The 19,547-nt window shown below is 46.7% G+C and overlaps 2 protein-coding genes across 9 annotated transcripts; one reads left to right on the top strand and one right to left on the bottom strand.

The window, feature by feature from the left end:
- Positions 1-7,521: 7,521 nt before the first annotated feature.
- On the bottom strand, positions 7,522-19,496 carry brf1b (BRF1 general transcription factor IIIB subunit b). 7 transcript variants are annotated; one of them, XM_085133947.1, is made up of 19 exons: positions 19,173-19,496; positions 17,533-17,741; positions 16,606-16,686; positions 16,360-16,533; positions 15,891-15,922; positions 15,743-15,815; positions 10,280-10,429; positions 10,095-10,188; positions 9,889-10,015; positions 9,770-9,809; positions 9,579-9,674; positions 9,193-9,501; positions 9,047-9,108; positions 8,860-8,941; positions 8,737-8,789; positions 8,382-8,647; positions 8,231-8,279; positions 7,949-8,135; positions 7,522-7,869 (listed from the first exon to the last, which is right to left on the bottom strand). In XM_085133947.1, the coding sequence occupies exons 2-19, from the start codon at positions 17,714-17,716 to the stop codon at positions 7,832-7,834; spliced, it is 2,097 nt and encodes a 698-aa protein (XP_084990073.1). In that variant the 5' UTR covers positions 17,717-17,741; positions 19,173-19,496; the 3' UTR covers positions 7,522-7,831. The 7 variants fall into 7 exon arrangements, with proteins under 7 accessions (XP_084990073.1, XP_084990070.1, XP_084990067.1 ...); XM_085133944.1 differs by having other exon boundaries at positions 8,382-8,650; XM_085133941.1 differs by having other exon boundaries at positions 8,382-8,650; positions 15,743-15,922; positions 19,225-19,496.
- On the top strand, positions 11,107-16,974 carry btbd6b (BTB (POZ) domain containing 6b). 2 transcript variants are annotated; one of them, XM_085133951.1, is made up of 5 exons: positions 11,107-11,234; positions 11,731-11,994; positions 13,071-13,161; positions 13,251-13,369; positions 14,134-16,974. In XM_085133951.1, exons 2-5 carry the CDS (start codon positions 11,780-11,782, stop codon positions 15,164-15,166), a joined length of 1,458 nt encoding a protein of 485 aa, XP_084990077.1. In that variant the 5' UTR covers positions 11,107-11,234; positions 11,731-11,779; the 3' UTR covers positions 15,167-16,974. The 2 variants fall into 2 exon arrangements, with proteins under 2 accessions (XP_084990077.1, XP_084990078.1); XM_085133952.1 differs by having other exon boundaries at positions 11,219-11,994.
- Positions 19,497-19,547: the final 51 nt, after the last annotated feature.

Raw genomic sequence — 19,547 nt, forward strand, 5'->3', positions numbered from 1 at the left:
AAGCAAGTGTGTAAGTTAATTTCTGAATGTATGTAAAGCATTCCCACGTTAAGCTTAACAACCGATATATGGAGCAACTGCCTCTTCTCTCCGTCCTTCTCCTGCTGCTAGACATTAAAAAGTCCATAGGAGAGATGGTAGCTGATTAAACAAGTGTCATGAGATAATAACAAAATGCAAAGATTGGTGACAGCGCTTGGAACCATAAGGCAACAAAAAACTGTGAGAAATAATTTAGGCTCTGCCTGTGAATCACTCTTTGCTTCTCTTCTTCCTTCCATCCCATCATTTCATATATCACTCTCCACTTGCTGTCTATCTGAGAACAAGGCACAACTTGCTATTGCAATAAACTATAATCTAATTATCCACACCTAACAACTCTTGCACTTAATCTATAATAAAATGATGACAGAAAAATGTTATAGCACTGCCTTTAGTAACCTCACACAGCTCTACTGTTTCCTCCTCATGTCCTTACCAGGCATGTCTGGACAATGTTATATCATGAGTATTTTTTAAAAAAAAATCCATCTAAATAAAACACACACATGCACGCACACAGTGACATTTTAGACCTTCTTCAGAATACTGTATATACAATGGGCATCACGGTGCTGATCCAGAATCCTTACATTATTATTTATTACTAGAGCTACAATAATAAAGCAATGAGGAGGGGGAAGTATTAAATATGAAATAATGTATTTATGATGATTCCATTTGTTTCACTATCCACTCTGTGCAGGCAGAAAGCTTATTACATTTTTAAACTGTAGAGATACAATCATTTTACTGCTGTAAAATCCAAATTTTGTCTTATTTAAAATATAAATCTAATATAATCTGCTTCTTAATGTATGTTCTTTAAAATACAGCGTGTTTTTTAAAATATTATAATAATGCATAATTATGTGGACATGCACATTAGATCGTTTTTTAGTGAAATATAATCCCTCCAGAAAGGCAGGAAAAGCCCGGAAACTTACTTTAAAACTAAATATGTTCCCTAAAACGGTGACAGAGCTACAGACCCATGACAGCCTTACACAGGTAGCCAGCAGCTATGACCAGCACTACTTGTGCAGTTAATAAAAGGACAGGTAATGTTTGTCGCACTGTTGCACACACAGCACGCTCGTTTGTTTCAACATACCAACGTGTACGTAATAAGCTAATACTCCTGTGTGCTATACACTACACTGTACGCTGTACACCTACTTACTGGTTTTGTCGCATCAGTCTGTGTCTCTGAGTTAATTTGTGTTTCTCCTACAGCTCCGGACCGCAAAAAATGCACATGCTCTTTGTGAGCTCGTTCCCGGCTCGATCCCAGCGCGTTCTGCCGTCAAGGGCGATCACTGGTTAAATGTGATCATGTGACTGATGCAAGCCAGATCCTTTTATGTAGCAAAACTGTGATTAATAGTTAAATATTATTGTTGAGGAGCACAGACAGGACTTAAAAAAAATAATTAATAATATTTTTTTAAAAAGTTGCCTCAACAAAAGGGCACTTTGGGCACTCATCAGGAAAGGGGCGGGTGCTCAAGCCCCCCTAGCCCCCCCCCCCGCACGTGCCTGAACAGCAGCACGTTTAAGCTTAATAAGCTGTTGTTAGAATTTATTTAATATTACTTTATACACCAGGATCCTTTTCTACTTAGCTGACGGCTGGTAACTGTGCAGGGACGGATCTAGCAAAGTTTTGCCAGGGGGGCAGATAGGGCATTAACAGAGAAAAGGGGGCACAAAAACATGCTTTTCTTTCTTATTCTCATTTAAAATGTTTAGCTTTCAATAAAAAATTATCCGAATCTTACACCCAAAGTTTTAATCTGATGTAAAATGTATAGAGTCCATTACTGTATATAGTAACTACTAAGTCTAATGTAAGCTATAGTACTTTGGGAAGATACCATCAGTGCAGTCTGCAATTCTGTTGAAGAAAGATGTTGAATCTATTTAATTATTCTTGAAAGATAATTGATTTCTGTGCATTTTTTTTCACACTGCATCAAATTAAAGTAAAACGTCGATTAAGCATCATGAGGTGGAGGGTGGGGGGTTACCTTTTTTTTTTTTTTTTGCTGGGAGTTTTATAACCCTATTGGTTAGGTTGCTTCTCTTTAAAATACAAGAATAGGGAGGATGGAGTAGGTTTAAGTTTTTTAGATTGATCAGTATTGCTGAACTATGAAATTGTCAGGGTTCTGGGTCTGAGCGACCCAGGATCCCTGGGCAGTCATGGACCGGTTATATTATATGTATTTTTGGTGTTTTGCTGGCCCCTTTTCTCCGTCCTTGTAGATATGAATGTGTGTGTGTATGGGTGCAGGTGTATCTGAACCCTTGTTTACAGGCGCCTTCAGGCCTGGTGGGTGTGGCCCCGCTAGGGGACTGGCCACACCCGAAGCCACGCACCTGCTGCTGATGAGGCCTCATCGGGGGAGCTACTTAAGAGAGTCTTGGAGCTCCCACCGACGCGGGATCATTCCATGAGACTCCACGTTAGTCATCCTGTTGAGCTGAGTTAGTGTGTGTATGCCCACGGTTATATGTGCCCTGACGGCTGCGTTTATTGTGTCCCCAGGAGAAGTGTGGAGCGCCAGACAGCAGGAGCGGAGAGCACTGAGACACGGACTGTTCACGGAGAGACACGACACGGGAGTCAGGGAAAGCACGGGGATTTATTGTTGTTTTGTACCATACACTGTAAATAAAGAGCACTGTTTGCATCGCAGAGTACCGCGACTGGGTCCTCCTTTCCCCACATCCCCATGGTCTGCCAACACAGACCGTGACAGAAATATTTTGGGTGCAGTGTATTTTTTGCATACAGGTATAACAGAATACCTTTAGTGTTTTGTTTTTTTTTAACATACAAAAAGCAGCAAGATATTTAAAAAAACAGTTTTATTGATTAAAAAACACACTATATCGGATTCATATCGGTATCGGAAGATATCCAAATTTATGATATCGGTATCGGACATAAACAAGTGGTATCGTGCCATCTCTACAAAGGACCAAGGATAAAGAAGGACTAGATCTGCCTAACTTTAATCACAACTTTTTAGCCAACAGGCTTCAGTTAATCTCTAGATGGTCAAAACACAACTTCTTAGATGAACCCTGGATAGATATAGAACAGGCACTATGTAATAATCTAGAAATTTCAGACCTACCATTTATCAGCTCAAACATCAAACGACATGAATGCTTTAAAAGCATCAACATCAGCTCTTCTCTAACAGCATGGTGGGAGTTTCTAAAAATAACAGAGTCTTCATTAATCCCATGCAAACGTACACCTATCTGGAATAGAACAATAGTTTGACAGACTAGTTATACAATATGGGATCTACAAGAAAAGATTTTTGGAATATCAACAAATTAAATCCATTGTAAAAAAGAAATGTAATCCCGGTGAAACTGAATTACAACACCACCAAGTGTGGTACAATTTTTTAATCTAAAACCCCCAAATTATTGTCTAAAATATACAGAACACTTTCTAAAATAGATGAATCAATATCCCTTCCTATTGCAAAATGGAAAGTGGATTTATCGATCATCTTAGATATGCTTAAAAACCTTTCAATGGATCAGAAATCCCAGTTTCCCATTAATACAATACAAAATATTACATAGAGTGCACTATACTGGTCATAGGATGTTCAAGATGGGCTATACGTCTTCTAACAACTGCTCACACTATCAAGCAAATACACAGGACAATTATATCCACGCTCTTTGGTTCTGTCCACCAGTTCAGAAGTTTTGGCGCGAGATATGTGAATGTCACGGTTTGGCATGGCAAACCGTGGGGGGTGTGGGGAAGGAGGACCCAGGCGCGGTGCTCTATGTACAAGCAGTGCGTTTATTTACAGTGATGGAACGGATACACAACAATAAGACATCCCCGTGTGCTCCCGACTTCCACTCCGTGTCTTCTCCCAGTGTTTGTGCTCATGTGTCTGCTCCCTCGTGCCAGTGCACTCCGTGTCTGCTGTCCAGAAATCCTTCCTGGGAAAATAGAGGCAGTAGTTAGCACCCATCAGTTCACTTGGTAAGCTCACACTCACAAACAGACCAGCTGGAGAACTGACAGGAAGTCTCACGAAATGATCCCACGCTGGTGGGAGCTCCAAGACTCCTATGTAGCTTCCCCGACGAGCCCTGATCAGCAGCAGGTGTATGTGGCAGGAGCTTCGGGTGTGGCCAGTCCCCTAGCAGGGCCACACCCACCAGGCCTGCAGGTGCTTGACATCCAAACACATATATATACACACACACACACACACACACACCTACAGAAATGTGGACACAGAACAGCAGCACAGTATCACCTATAACATATAATAATACAATACATAACTGCTCAGGGACCCTGGGTTGCTCCGACCCAGGACCCTGACAGTGAAGACTTATCAAAGTGTCTGAAATGTAACATTCTAGCCTCCCCTTTAGTGTGCTTGCTGGGCAACTTGGATGAGGTCACTACAGAAAGAAACAGCCCACGTTGTCTATGCATTACCAAGAAAACGGTCCTCATTAACTGGAAAAATAAAAATAATTTCAATTCTAAAAACCTTCTGATAGATCACATTAGTCTTGATACAACCTCTGCCATCACATTTGATCAATCCCTCTGGGCTCCTTTGATTAGCTTCATCACCTAGTGGGGGTGGGGGGTCATGGTTTGGTCCTGCGTTCACTATTGTGGTTGATATGGGGGTAGGGATTTAAGTTATAAAGTTATTTTGTTATTTACAAATGGCCTAATAATTATCCTTATTGCTGTTTTAGAGAGAAGCGGTGCTTCAAAGGATAGTTGCAGATTTCTGTCAGAATTGGCAGATAATACAGTACAAATAAAATGTTCATGTTTCTCCAACGTTGTCTTCCCAACAGTTTCACTAACATCTACACTGGATGGCCAGGAAGCGTTCGCGATGTCTTATCGGGCGCTTCTCTGGCGCTGATAATTGGCATCTGACTTGTGTCAGTGACGTAAAAGACGGATTTAATGCGGCATGACCACTCAAACAGCAGTCGCTTTCAGATATGTATCGGATTCAGTACCACAACGAAAGTGACCCAGGTCGGATTTGAAAATATCGGATTTGTGCTCACACTGTCATACCATGATCGGATATGGGTCGCATAGGGTCAAAAAAGTCGGATTTGATGCGCTTTCGCGTGCAGCGTGAACGTAGCCTTAGATGGTGTTTTTCTTGTGGCTGCGTACAGCGAAGATGGGGGAGGGTCTGTGCTGGCGGACGTTGGTTACTGGCCTGGTAGCCTGGCTGCCCCTGGGTGGGTCCGGGACGGGCTTGGAGGCTTGTGGTCCTGGTTTTTGTGTCGCCGGGGTGGTGGGCGGGTGCATCAGCCCAACTGCAGGGCTCTCTAACTGGTGGGGAGGCTGTTACATCTTTGCAGGAGGTCTCCTCTCTACAGGAGCTCACTCTGCAGGTGGGGGAGAGATATTGGAGACGTGGAGAATGACTCAACCTGGGTGTCTATTGTCTTGTGTAGTCTGGGAGAAGATTGGATGATGGGGTGGGTGCAGTTTTCTCTGCAGTGGGGTCGGGTGGGCTGCCCCGGACTCTGGGGGGCTGGGTGGTGATACTGCTCTGGGTCCCGGTCCGGATGGGCCTGGGCCCCCTTGCCCTGGTGGGCTCCAGAGTGTTGTGGTGCCTACTGGGATTAGTGGGGGAGCTGGCCCCAGCCCCTCCCTTTCTTCCCTCCCCATCCTCAGCTGCCTCCCTCTTCCCACTCCACCACACCCACACACACGCAGGACTTGGGGTGCAGGTGTGTCACCAGGGTGCAGGGGAGGCACTCCCCCTCTGTCCCCTTTTGGCCGCCTGTGCCTCAATTTTAATCCACAACCTAGACAAGCATATTACTCATACTCTCATAACACATACATATAGGGCATGTTATACAGCATCCAGAGGATGGTTTGTGTATTCAAACCCACCTCTGGTGCTGGTGCCCTACCCTCAATTTTAAATGCATATAGACACTGAGGGTTTTCGGGAGGAGCCGTGCTGCTCTCTGGCAGGAAGCACCAAGCCCTCCTGTGTCTTAAATGCACTTTAGAACAGCACGCAGCAACACTACATATGAGCGGGCGAGGGGAGGTTTGGGGTCTTCACTCACTCCCCGTTCTTTTAACGTCGGGGCTGGGGGGCTGGGAGGAGGTGCTGGCCGTCGGATTGGGGTCTGGGATGCGGGGCCTCCCTGCTACTGTAGATAAGGAGGTGGTCTGCCTTCCTCCAACACAGTGAGAAGGGTTACATCTCCTGGGTCCAGGTATGGTTTGCCCCTCTGGGGGCGGGGGTACCCGGACCTGGGATATAGAGTATGTTTGGGGAGTGTGAATGTGTGTACAGTGCCTATTTGTGTCTGTCTCCACGTCGGGTGAGTCCCGAGTATTTGTTTGTGTATATGGGGGTGGGAATGCATGTTTGTGTCTGCGTACGCCTCTTTGTCTGTGTCTATATGTCAGCTGGGACCTAGACTCCACCTCTCTGGGAACATCTCAGGCTCTCCGAGGTATGGAGGCCTATCTCCCCTCACCACACTCCCTGCTAGTGGCTGATGCCCTCAGACGTTGGTGTGTTGGTGGTTCTTGGTGTCTGGGGCTGGGCGCTCATGTATGTACCAACTCACTCCTGGTGGCTGATTGGCAGGACCTGGTGCCTGTGGCCCGGATGGGCCCCGTCCGGGGGGTGGGGTACCCTCAGGCCTCTGGGCCTGAGGCCCGGTCCTCTCTGGCACAGCTGGCTGCCTGCAGAGCCCGCGGACACGTCACTGCAACCCCCTCTGGCCTCTGCTCCGTGGCTGCTGGGTGACCTCTCGTTTGGGGCTCTCCTCAGCTCTTCCCAGGAGGGTGGCCAGTTGCCCACCTGGTGGTCCTCCTTGGGTCCTCGTATTCTGGGGTCTCTGGATGTCTGGGGCCTTGATCTTCTCCATATCTGCTTCATGCCCTGGGGGACGGGGCTATGGCTCCCCACACTCCCTAGCAGATCGTTACATGGAGAAACCTTTGGAATACAAGCATGCTGATCCACACAGGTGTACACACGGGTGTTCACAGACGTGGACTACACTTTTCTTGGCTGCTACCTCAAGGCACATTGTGCGCTGTCGGTCTTGCGTACTGCACAATAACATGTCAAATTTAGTATCTACTGTTATCTGCTGTTAGCTACTTTATTGTGATTGTGTTGTATTTATAATGTTGCTCTTTTTTGTTTTGTTTACTCTTTGTTTTTTCTTATCCCCATACAGGTGATCCAGGTGGGTTTTTTTCTTCCCCCCTTTCTCACCATCTCTTCTCCCCTCTATTTTTCTCTCTCCCTCTCTTTCTTTCATTCTTCCTCCCTGTCCTATCCCCCAGTCATGTCTGTCCTGTCTGTAACAACCGAAAATCAAATCAAATAAATCCATAAAACTGGACAGTCAGAACCAAGATCGTCTGGTTCTGAGACCAGAAAAACTCATCACCATTGTCAATTTCTTTATTGTGAAGGAATGTTTGTCTTATTGTTTGTTTGTTTGTATTGAAATACAGGATCAACAAACACACACAATTACATACACACACAGCTGGTTTTAACGTCAATACAAAAGCGTCTAAAAACCTCAGTAGGAGGATCAATAAAAATGATCACGGATCAATTAAAGCGCAAATAAAAACCGATCAGTAACTCATTCCCTTGACACTGGTTATTGATCTGTGAGATATGGATCAGCTGCCTTGGCTCTGGAGCCTGGATGGAGTTTCTTCAGTGGGGTCAAAGGTCAACAGGCGGAGTTAAAAGATCTCCTCCTCATCTGCATCACAACCGTAATCTGAATGACACAAATCAATAAATCAATGAAATCAATCAATGTTACTGTAATGATTCTGAGAATAAAAGTCTGGACTAACCTCCCACCAGCTGCAGAGCGCTAACACACTCCTCCTCTGCCTCCTCCTCCTCTTCCTCTTCCTCCTCCATGGGGGATGGAGCAGTTGGGAGGGTGGGGCTTGTTTCTGCTGCAGAGTCAGGGGGTGGGTTGGACTCAGTCTCTGCTGGTGTTTCTGTTTCTGTAACCACTGAGACTGTTCTCTCTACCTGAAAGATTAACATCAGGTAGACCAGGTAAGAGGGAGTAACAGGTACGAGGTGAGAAAGGACACACAGGTGAGACACGCAAGGAGGATGCGCACCTGATGAGCTGTTTTCTTCTTTGGTGTGGAGGAAATGAGGTGGCGGAACCTGAAACAGCAGGAGAGAGAACATCAGGATAACGTGGAGGACAGGTTGAAGAATATTCATTACTGATGACAGGTTATTGAGAGATTAGATCAGTTGAGATACCTCTTGCCCATAATACTAGTGTTGGCTGCAAGGTCTTGGTTACTGTCACTGGTCTTCCTGCGCCGGCGGCGGTTGAGTCGTTTTCGTGCTACGGTGGTATCGGGGGTGTGGTCGGGGGACCTGGTCGGACTTCCTGTTCCTCGGTTAAGATCTCTAAGGACGTCGTAGTTGATCTTACTGGAGATCTTCTTCTTCTCTAACATTCTCTCAATTGCCTCGCCCGCTGTCAATGCCTCAATCTGGTCTTGCTTCTTAGACTTCTTCTTCTTCTGACAAAATATTCACCACATGGGGTCACAGATTGGGTGGGTGGAGCTTCAGGTGAGGCTCTTGAGTGGATGCTGGTTTCACTCACCTTCTCCTTGTAGGTGCCCTCCTCCTTCTCTTTGTTTATCCGCTCCTGTTTCTCTGGAAACACAAAAACAAATCAATCAGAATCAGTAATCAATAACACCCATCAACGATTGCTGATGAGCACCTTTCTGCTCCTTCAGGTATTCGGCGTTCTGCTTCATCCACAGCTCCGTCTTCACCTGAACCTCCTTCTCATTTAGGATGTACTGTATCACACAGAACAGGCCAATCAGAAAAGAGCACGTGCAGTTGGGTCCTTTCACAGTATAAGTTGCTCAGGTATCTTTGTACCTGTAGAACTGTGAACTGACCTTATCGATCTCTTGATCATCAATACCTTCTAGGTCCAGCTCCTCGCTCTGTGGGTGGTCACCTGAAGGTAAACGCAGAGCTTGATTTCTAACTGCCCTATGATCTAATGGTGATGTCACCATTCTGTTACAGTTGTTATCCTCACCAAGATCTTTCTCGCCACTCTCTGATGTATCCAAGGTCTGGAAAGTCTGCTGGAGGCTCAGGCTGGCGGCGCTCGGCAGTTTTCCCAGAATGGAGGTCAGAGAGGCAGCCTGACGGTGTGGTCCCATCGACTCCTTCTCTGGCTCTGCCTCCCGATCTCCCTTCATGCCATGTCCCTCCTCCTCCTGGATCACCTGACACAGGAAGTCCTCAGTCAGGTGGTGGGTGGCCGCTTGTAATTCCACGTCTTCACTCTCAACCTCTTCGGGCTCGGATGGCATTGACAAAACCTCGCCGTTGTCCTCGGGGTCTGAAAACAGAAAAGGTGGGAGCAGCTGAGTGACTGTGTGGGCATGGTGAGACAGTCAGGTAACCCAAAGAACTGACCAACTTCTTTGGTGTAAGCGGCGTAGATTCCTCTGAGTTTGGGCCGACTCTTCTCCAGCTCGGTTTCAATCTCGTCTTTGTAGCAACTGATCTCTCCTGATGATGACAGGAAACGCACTGTGATTCAAAGATTCAATACGTCACCCCCTCTCACCTGATGCAGCCCACCCAGGTAAAAAGGACAAACTGACCTTCGACCTCATCCAGTTTCTTAGCCAGCTCCTGCTCTAACTGCAAGAAACCAGGAAGCACAGACTGGTTAGCTAATTGGACACCTAGCTGCTGCAGCCAATTAGAGACAAAGATGTACCTGCTGCATTTTGGCTTTGTGCTGTGCAGCAGTGAATGAGGGGGGGTCGCACTCCTGCTCCAGATCTACTCTCATGAACTCATCAATGGTCAGCTGACTGGTGGGCGTGTCCTCAAACTCAGTTAACCTGCAGGGAGGAAAAGGCGCTGAGATCTGCTTCCTGTTTTGGTGGGGGTCAGGTGTACTCAGGTGTTTGTGGGGCTCACCTCTTCCTCAGCGTGGTCTGGCAGACCTTCACCACGCCAATCACGTCCTTCACTGAACGCCGAAACTTATGCATCCGAGCTGCTACCAGGAGTGCTGAGGAGGAGGAAGAGAAGGAGTGTTAATGTCTGCTTCATGCACATTGCCACTGACGTTTGTTGCTATAGTGACAAATTCCAGGTTGCACCTGCTCCACAGAGTCCAGAGGGTCGGCGTCCTGTGTGCATCCAGTCCCTCTTCATCCTCTGTACAAGACGAAGAGCCGTCATGGAAACCTCATGAGTCTTCGCCCCAAACTCCAACATGTGCGCAAAGCGAGGAATGTACAGACAGGGGTCTGAGGAGGGGAAGGAGTGCTTCAATGTTAATAAACGTGGCCACACAGGGTCAAAGTTCATCAGCAGGCAAAAGATCCCTTTTTTGTTGTGGCATCAGCAGAGATCTATAAACACTAATCAATCAGTAATTCAAACACCTCTTCAACTTAAGTTAAAGGCCTTGTGTCCAGCTCCGCCCACTACATTTACTGTGGACTGTTAAGTCCAGAACTGAATCAGCTTTCTGGGATTTCTTTACCTGAATGATTGAATCCGCATCAGGGCTCTGTAAGTTAGCTATGAGTTACACTGATCACACATCATATCAGAGACTGCAGACACTATGTGGGAGATTCCCCTCATGACTGCAAACCCTCAATAATCACCAAGGTTACTGAAATTACACCGCACGTGAGTTGTGTTCACACTATCCCAGCGTTCAGCGTCCACTGAGCCGCTTCTGCACTCAGAAGCTGCATTTCCGTGTGTGTGTGTGTGTGAGTGAGAGAGACTGCTTGTTAACACGCATAGTATTTTTTTTTTCTTTATAACAGTGGCTTGGACACAGACATCACCATGGAAACAAACACACTGTACGTAGCAAACATAAACATACGGACACACTTCCGTGTTTGGTGTCCATGGAAACGTTTGCGGTTGCTCAATGGCTACGTTCTTTTCCCGCGCTCTGCTGCCCTCTTGCAGTGCGGAGCGGTGGTGAAGGCGGTACTACAGTCTAAGATGGCGGCCGGAGGCAGGCTGCAGCGATCTGCTCGTTTTTAACGTTTACGACGGAAGGACGCGGGGACGGCAGACGTCACACAGGTAACCCGCATACCAAAGCTCCATGACACGCGCCACAGGTCCAACGCTGAGAATCTGGGACGTGATCGGGACTCAGAGCTGTGATTAGTGATGATCGATTGTTACCGGACAGAGACCCGATCTCCTGTTCGCTCGCTATACTGAAGATAAACAGATGTGGTGGGCGTGGCCTTCTGGGCCACACTGATGTTAATAATAACAGCGGTCTGCTGTATCCAGACCTCTGCGGGTTAGATACTGTTTATTAGCTGGATCCATGTTAGTGATCAGAGCTCAATGACCGCAGCGCAGACAGGTGAAGCATTACAGACCGCCTAGGTAAACACACCTGGACACCCTCAGATAAATGATGTCAGTAATCAGATAATCCAGATTATGATGAGCCTGCAGCTGCTGTCAGGTGTCTGTGCTTTAGGACAAAGGAGACGCTCAACTGTCAGATAATCTGGATTATAATCTCTGTGGATCATAACATCCCGCTCTCTCTGACCCACAGCAGGCTGCGATGCTGTGACTGCTGACTCTGCCCGCTTTCTGAGGAGGACATGGCAGCCGAGCTGTTCTCCACCAGTCTCCCTCAAGGCGAGGAGGTGGAGGTTCTGGAGGTGAAGAAGAGCTTCATTCAGGTGAGCGACCTGCAGCTGACTGCCGAAGACATCTGTGGAGACAGCGGCATTGCCGCCTCACAGCCAAATAACCATGACGGGAACCCGGAGGAAACAGACAGATGGCAAGCTTCCCACCCCACCCTCAGAGAAAGGTAAAAAAAAAACCCCACCACCAACAACAACAAGCAGTAAGAGAGATAAACAGCAACAATAAGAGGACAACAAATTGACTATGCAGACATTGCTTCTTTTTCATCTAAAGGACATTAAAATGTTTGTTGCTAACACAGCCCCAACACAAAGCCCCATCCAATTCAATTCAATGTTAATTTTACAGCCCTAAATTACAACAACTGTTGCCTTAAGGTGCTTTATATTGTTTAAGTAAAGTGACTAGATGTTACAATCCCTGATATGGGATTGCAACACCTAGTTGCACAAAAAAGAAAGAGAAAACCCCATTAATCATATGACCCCCTATGAGTAAGTGCTTTGGTGACAGTGGGAAGAAAAAAATCCCTTTTAACAGGAACAAACCTCTAGCAAAACCAGGCTCACAGAGGGGTGACCATCTGCTGTGAACGGCTGGGGATGAGTGGAGGTCAATGTTATCCAGTTTCATGGATAGATAAAGCTGTGTCATCTGCATAGCAGTGAAAATGTATGCTATGTCTCTTGATGATAACAGAATCCTCATCAATTGTAACCTTCACTAAAGCTGTTTCTGTGGTGCAATGAGCTCTGAAAACTGACTGAAACTCTTCAAATAAGCCATTTCTCTGCAGTTGATGTGTTAGTTGTTTGACAACTACTCTTTCAAGAATTTTTAATATGAAAGGAAGATTGGGGATTGGCCTATAATTAGCTAACACCGGTGGGTCTAGAAATGGCATTTTAGGCAACGGTTTAACTACTACCAGCTTGAAGGCTTGTGGTACATAGCTGATTAATAGAGATAGGTTGACCATATTTAAGATTGAAGCATTAATTAATGGCAGGACTTCTGAGCAGTCCTGCCATTCCAGCATGTCCTCATGTGTTGAAGTTCAGGCTCTGGATGCTGGGCTGGGGTCTGCATACATTCAGCTTTATCATCATTCTGCATTTTTGGCTAAGTTAGCGCTAGCAACACAATTACTGTGCTACTAAGAAATGTGATGTGCTAACCCGAGTCTGTTGTTGTCCTTGTTCTTTGCTGTTGTCTGTTGATTATGTTGTGTGGCTGCAGGAACGCTCTGATGTTCAACAATGAGCAGATGGCTGATGTCCACTTCATTGTCGGTTCTTCAGGAGAGACTCAGACAGTGCCTGCTCATAAGGTACAGAACCTGTTCCCACTGACACTTTGATCCAGAGCATACGGTTTGATGCTGTGGTCCAGATTCTAATGGATTCCTTTGTGTTGCAGTACGTCCTGGCGGTGGGCAGCTCGGTCTTTGGAGCCATGTTTTATGGAGATCTGGCAGAGGGACAGTCTGTGATCCAGATCCCTGATGTTGAGCCGGCTGCTTTTCTCATCCTCTTAAAGTGAGTCAGAAGTCAAGACCAGGCCCACTGTTAGTGAATTAGCAGCAAGCAGAGTCCTGAAAGTAGTCTCCTTCACTCGGATGACCCCCAGCTTTGCATTCTGCCTCATGTGGAGCTACAGCTGCCTTTCTAGTGTGCCTCATTGGGCTAGGATAGAAGGATAAAGGCTAGGATAGCAATGGAATCAGGGAGGCACAGGCTTCACAGAACTACAATCTGAGAAAAAGTTGTCTGACAGAAAAATAATGATTACAAAACATAAAAAGTTTTATTTGTTAGTATCCTGAACACTTACAATAAAAACATGAAATAATGTAACAGAACATCAGGAAACCAGAGTTAATATGGTGACCATGAAATCTTTTTCAGTGCAGATCTGAGTACCGCCATTAGTGTTTCGACCAAATTGAAAAGTGCTCTGTGGCAGGATCTGAGGTAGGGTGGAAGTTTGTGGTGGGAGGTGCTTGAAGACTGTAGACACCGTGGGCTGGGCAGAAGAAGTTCAGCTCCAGTGATTTCGTTTCTTGAAGCAGGATTTGGTTGAAGGGACAGGAGAGTAAGGCAGGCGTTGTAGTTTATGGTGTAGCTCGAGAAAAGGGACCACAGACCAGATTTCACGATCCATCATGTTGATAACATTGAGGTAACTTCTGTTTCTGCTCCACTGTGGTGGTACACAAACCCACTACAGTCAGCTATGGATGCTGCGTGTTGTACAATTTTTGTCGAAACATGACCTCATCCTACCATTTTCTCTATCTCAGGTACATGTACAGCGATGAGATTGAGTTGGAGGCTGATACCGTGCTCGCCACGCTATATGCTGCTAAGAAGTATATTGTCCCTGCTCTGGCGAGGGCCTGCGTAGCCTTCTTGGAGACGAGCCTTGAGGCAAAGAATGCCTGTGTGCTGCTGTCTCAGAGCCGGCTGTTTGAGGAGCCGGAACTGACACAGCACTGCTGGGAGGTGATCGACGCTCAGGCCGAACTCGCTCTGCGCTCTGAAGGTTTCTGTGAGATCGACTTGCTCACACTGGAGATAATCCTGCAGAGAGAAACGCTCAACACCCGCGAGATCGTGGTGTTTCAGGCACTGCTGTGCTGGGCGGCGGCAGAGTGTCGGCGGCAGGGCTTGACAGTGAACCCCAGGAATCAACGCACAGTGCTTGGTAAGGCCCTGTACCTGGTCCGATTCCCTTCCATGACACTGCAGGAGTTTGCAGATGGGGCAGCGCAGTCGGATGTACTGACGCTCAAAGAGGCCCACGATGTCTTTCTGTGGTTCACTGCTACCAACAAACCCAGGCTGGAATTCCCCACTGTGAAGCGGGCGGGGCTACTGCCACAGAGGTGCCACCGCTTCCAATCCTCAGCCTACCGCAGCAACCAGTGGCGCTACAGGGGGCGCTGTGACAGCATCCAGTTTGCCGTGGATCGCAGGATTTTTGTAGCTGGACTTGGTCTGTACGGTTCCAGTGGTGGGAAGGCAGAGTACGTTGTGAGGATTGAATTGAAGAGGCAGGGAACCGTTCTAGCCCAGAATCTCAACAAGTTTCTGTCAGATGGGTCAAGCAGCACCTTCCCGGTGTGGTTCGAGCACCCGGTGCAGGTAGAGCAGGACACCTTCTACACGGTCAGTGCCGTCCTGGACGGAAACGAGCTGAGTTACTTTGGCCAGGAGGGGATGACTGAAGTGCAGTGTGAGAAAGTGACCTTCCAGTTTCAGTGCTCATCAGACAGTACCAATGGCACTGGGGTGCAGGGGGGGCAGATCCCAGAGCTCATCTTCTACTGTTGAACTGGAACAAAGACTCAAGCCAACAGGCAGGAAGTCGGAGCCTGGAGCTCAGATTAAATCAACGGACCTGGCAATTGGAAATTGGCAGCTGATTGAACAATGCCGTGGACCTGAGAGCTGATTGGCTGTCAGGTTTTTAGAAGTGTTTGGTGTATATTAAAGTCTCCTGAATATTTGAGAAAATGAATAAAGGAGGTTGTAGTTTTCTGCTGCTGCCACTAGATGTGGCTATGTGGTCTCACACTGAGGGGGATTTTCAGCTTTTTTTGTGCTGTGGATGATGAATTTTACTTGTGTTCAAGGTCACATGTGTAAAACGGAAATAAAAAATTTGAATGCAACAACAAATTATTTCAAGCCTGTATTCATTAGAAAAGCATTGCAGACAAAAAATATATAGTTGAAACTGATAAATGTGATTGGTGTTTTTTGTTTGTTTTTTTTAGTTACAGTTTTTTTTCTGGATGTCAGCACATGTTGCACATGTTTATCACACTTTAAATCATGTGTAAGACTGCATTCTCTGTTTTTCCAGTGTTGTGTGCTTTAAATAAATACAATGAGTAAATAGCTCACCAATGGCGGGAGCATTGATGCAGAGCTCACGAGCCAGCAGCAGGAAGGTCTTTCCCAAGATGTAGACATTTACCTGGACACACAGCATAGAGCTCACACCTGAATGACACCACAGAGTCCACTGAGAGTACCTGAGGCTCGGTCTTACCTGCAGCAGATCGCTGAGGTCCAGCAGCATGTCTGAGGCTTGTCTAAGGAAAACCAGCTGAAGGTATGGAGATGAAAGGTCAGAATGAAGCCTGTAACCTCTAACTGTGTTTTTATCAAGTTTGTGTTTGATTTAAAATTGTAAATCACTGGTTCCAGGTGTTTCTGATCACCTTAAACAGCAGAACATCTGCAGCACATTAAGGTGATGGACACCTGAATGTACCGCTGATGGATCAGTTCCTGTGACAAACCTGCATCCACCTGCAGCTGATGAAAATCCGATGTCTTTCTCCTCTCATAGTTTTAAAAGAGGAGATGAGCTGCACAGCTGAGCTACAGGTGAGGAAACCAGTTCAGTGGTTCACCTGGCTGCATGTAAACTGACTGTAGGCCATCGCGGTTTCAGAGTTCGGCTTTGTCTCGGCAATTTGCACATGCTCAGTGGGTCAGAGTGGTTGCTAGGATACGTGGCGTGCCCTCAGTGCGGCACACAAGGTAGAGGCAGGCAGCGATGACATGCTCTGTCTTGCGGCCCCGGGTCAGGTGTTTGCTGACGACTAGCTTGAAGAAGTTGAAGGCGGTGTCGAGGCAGTGCTGGTTGAGCTGCAGCTGACTGCCCAGCTGCTGGATCTGACGCTTACCTGCACACACACAGGCTCGTTACACCTGTGGCTCACCTGGACACCCTTCCCCCAAACAGTCAAAGGACTCACCATTCTGAAGTGTCTGGGCTCGCGACTCTTTACCGACGCTGGTGTGGAAACCAGAACCAAGAAGTGGCGCTTTAACGGGACCTGATGGGCAGACAGAAAGACAGCTGTTCAGAGGACTTTGACCTTTGACACTGTAGTTGCTGCAGAGGATTTTGGGTAAAGACAGGTTAGTGTTAGACACATCACAGGCATGAAGTCAGAGTTGAGTGTTCATTCTAGGGTGGAATGATTGTATAGCAAACGTGTTTACTGACTTTAAAAATTCAATTCAACTGTATTTATATAACGCAAAATCACAACAACAGTCGGCTCAAGGCACTTTATATTGTAAGGCAGACCCTACAATAATACATACAGAGAAAAAACCAACAATCATATAACCCCCTATGAGTGAGCACTTTGGTGACAGTGGGAATGAAAAACTCCCTTTCAACAGGAAGAAACCTCCGGCAGAAGCAGGCTCAGGGAGGGGTGGCCATCTGCCGTGACCACTTGGGGTCAGAGAAGGAAGACAGGATAAAAGACATGCTATGGAAGAGAGACAGAGATTAATAACAAGTATGCTTCGGTGCAGAGAGGTCTATTAACACATAGTGACTGAAGAATACTCAATGCATCATGGGGTGATGGACATCAATTAATTACCACGAGGGGAATGCTCAGGTGGACATGTTTCTGATTCTGGATGAGAAGCTTTGAGACACGGCGACTTGTTTCTCATGATGTTTTCTTCTAAAACATGGCACTAATTAAATTACCTGAACTGGTCAGAGAGACGTCCGAAGCCTGCTTGAGGTGTATCTGTGAAACCTGGATGGACTTCAGCAAACTCACATGGTCTCTGAAACTTGCTGATGCTGCGGATTGATAACCAGCCCTTCCTGTTTCACCCTAAACCACCCTAACCTGCCTCTGTTGGCGTCTCACCATCAGCAGACACAAACTGTCCCACGGCGGACGACACGCCTCCGCTTCCCTCCACAAACTGGACCTCGGACACGATGATGTTGTCCTCCAGAACCGAACCACAGCTGGTGCACACGGCGCTGCCACGAGCCTGGTCCACGTCAATGTCAGACCCCCCGCAGGTCCTGCACACCCGGGAGCTCATGGTGGAGGTCAGAGGTCAGCAGTCCCTGAGGTGGAGAGACTGGTTAAATATTAAACTTTCACATGACAAGTTCAGCACAGGAAACAAGTCACTGTCATGTGTAGGATAGCTCCACTGTACACTCACTGAAAAATGACTCATACAACATTTCAGCCAGTCATATGTCTTCATCTCCTCCTATGTCACACCAACCCTCTGCATGTCCTCCTTCACTACATGGACGACCCTCTACCACTACCTCTGCTCCTCCATGTTCACCTTCCTACTTGTCTCCCTCTCATTCACACTCATGTATTCTATCTTGCTTCTACTCTTTCATACCTCCACCTTTCCAGGCTCTCCTCCACCTGCTCCCTAATCTCACTTTAGGTCACAGTGTCATCTGCAGACATTATCATCCACAGTGACCCCAGCCTGACCTCATCTCTCAGTGTGTCCATTACTACTGCAAACAAGAAAGAGCTCAGAGCAGATCCCTGATTCACTTTCACCCCCACCTTCATCCACCTGTGACTGCAGACATTAATGATTACAGACAGCAGACAGTGTGTGTGTGTCTTAAAGATGATTCAAAACTCTGTGATTCAAACTTGGGTGACTCTTATTGGTTGCAGCTGTTACCTGTTTACATGTATGAAACAGTCTGATTGGCTCAGCTCAGAACAAATCTGATCAGCAGATCACTTTTAGTTAAAATGACAAGTTTTAAACCTTTTCCTACTTCCCTACACCACCACACATCACATCCTGTTCTCTGTGAATTTGTTGGATACTATTTAACTCCACCCCTTTGGCTTGCCTCCTTATGCAACACATGGAAGAGAACATGGAAGCTGTGAGTTAAGAAGACTCTGCTTAACTTTTGATAGATTGCCGTAAATGGAAAGGGATATTTCCTCACTTGAATGCATGGTTGTGTTACACCAGAGCCCTTTATTGTTAATTTTGAAGAAATTGAAACACTAAGATGGTAAGTTGCTGTTATCCTGATGTTAAAATCAAGATGGCTGTTCTCTCTAAGTTGCCTACTGGGCAAACGGGTCAGCCGATCCGATGCAGTCACTATGGGTCTGCACTACATACTGCATCACCTCGACCAACCTGAGACACACGCCAGATACTGTTCATGGGTTTCAGTTTGGCCTTCAACACCATCATCCCAGACATGTTCCACCAGAAGCTCACCCACCTCCACCTGCCAGTGGATCACCAGCTTCCTGATGCCCAGACCAGCACCGGCCTGTCACCATATCAGCAGCAGGTGTTTGCAAGTGAACTCAGACTCCCGCTGAGCTGCTCAATGGCGTTAGCAGGAAAATGTCGGTTTGTGATTTATGTCATAAAAACAAAGGTTCAAGTCCAGTCAGAGTTTTTTTTTCTCTAACTTTATTTTAAATATTTTTAATCAGCATCGGATGCTGCACCTGGAACATGTAAACAAATATAATCGGCTAACCTGAAACACCGGGACCGGGGAGCTCCTCTCCCAGAGATCTGGATCCACTCACCGGGAGAACTTCAGAGTCTGGTCCGTTAGAAACTGTGTTCCGTCCCAGAACACATCCGGTCACCTTATTGGCTGCTAATAACGGTTATTAATCAGTTATTGATCACTGACTGTTTTCAGATCGCAGTTTGTTTTCTTCCTGTGGCGCGCTGGAGTGACGTTACTCAATAGGCACGGGACATGAGTTGGTGACGTGGGTTTGGAAAGCAAAGCATTTGAATCCTAATAATTAAACCCTGAACGAATGTAACTGTTATCACGTCACCAATACGTTATATTATCTGGATTCGACTCAATAAAACAAATCCGGTTCGACTTCTTTTG

This window comes from Neolamprologus multifasciatus, chromosome 15 (assembly GCF_963576455.1).
Source record: "Neolamprologus multifasciatus chromosome 15, fNeoMul1.2, whole genome shotgun sequence".
Classification (NCBI taxonomy): Eukaryota; Metazoa; Chordata; class Actinopteri; order Cichliformes; family Cichlidae; genus Neolamprologus; species Neolamprologus multifasciatus.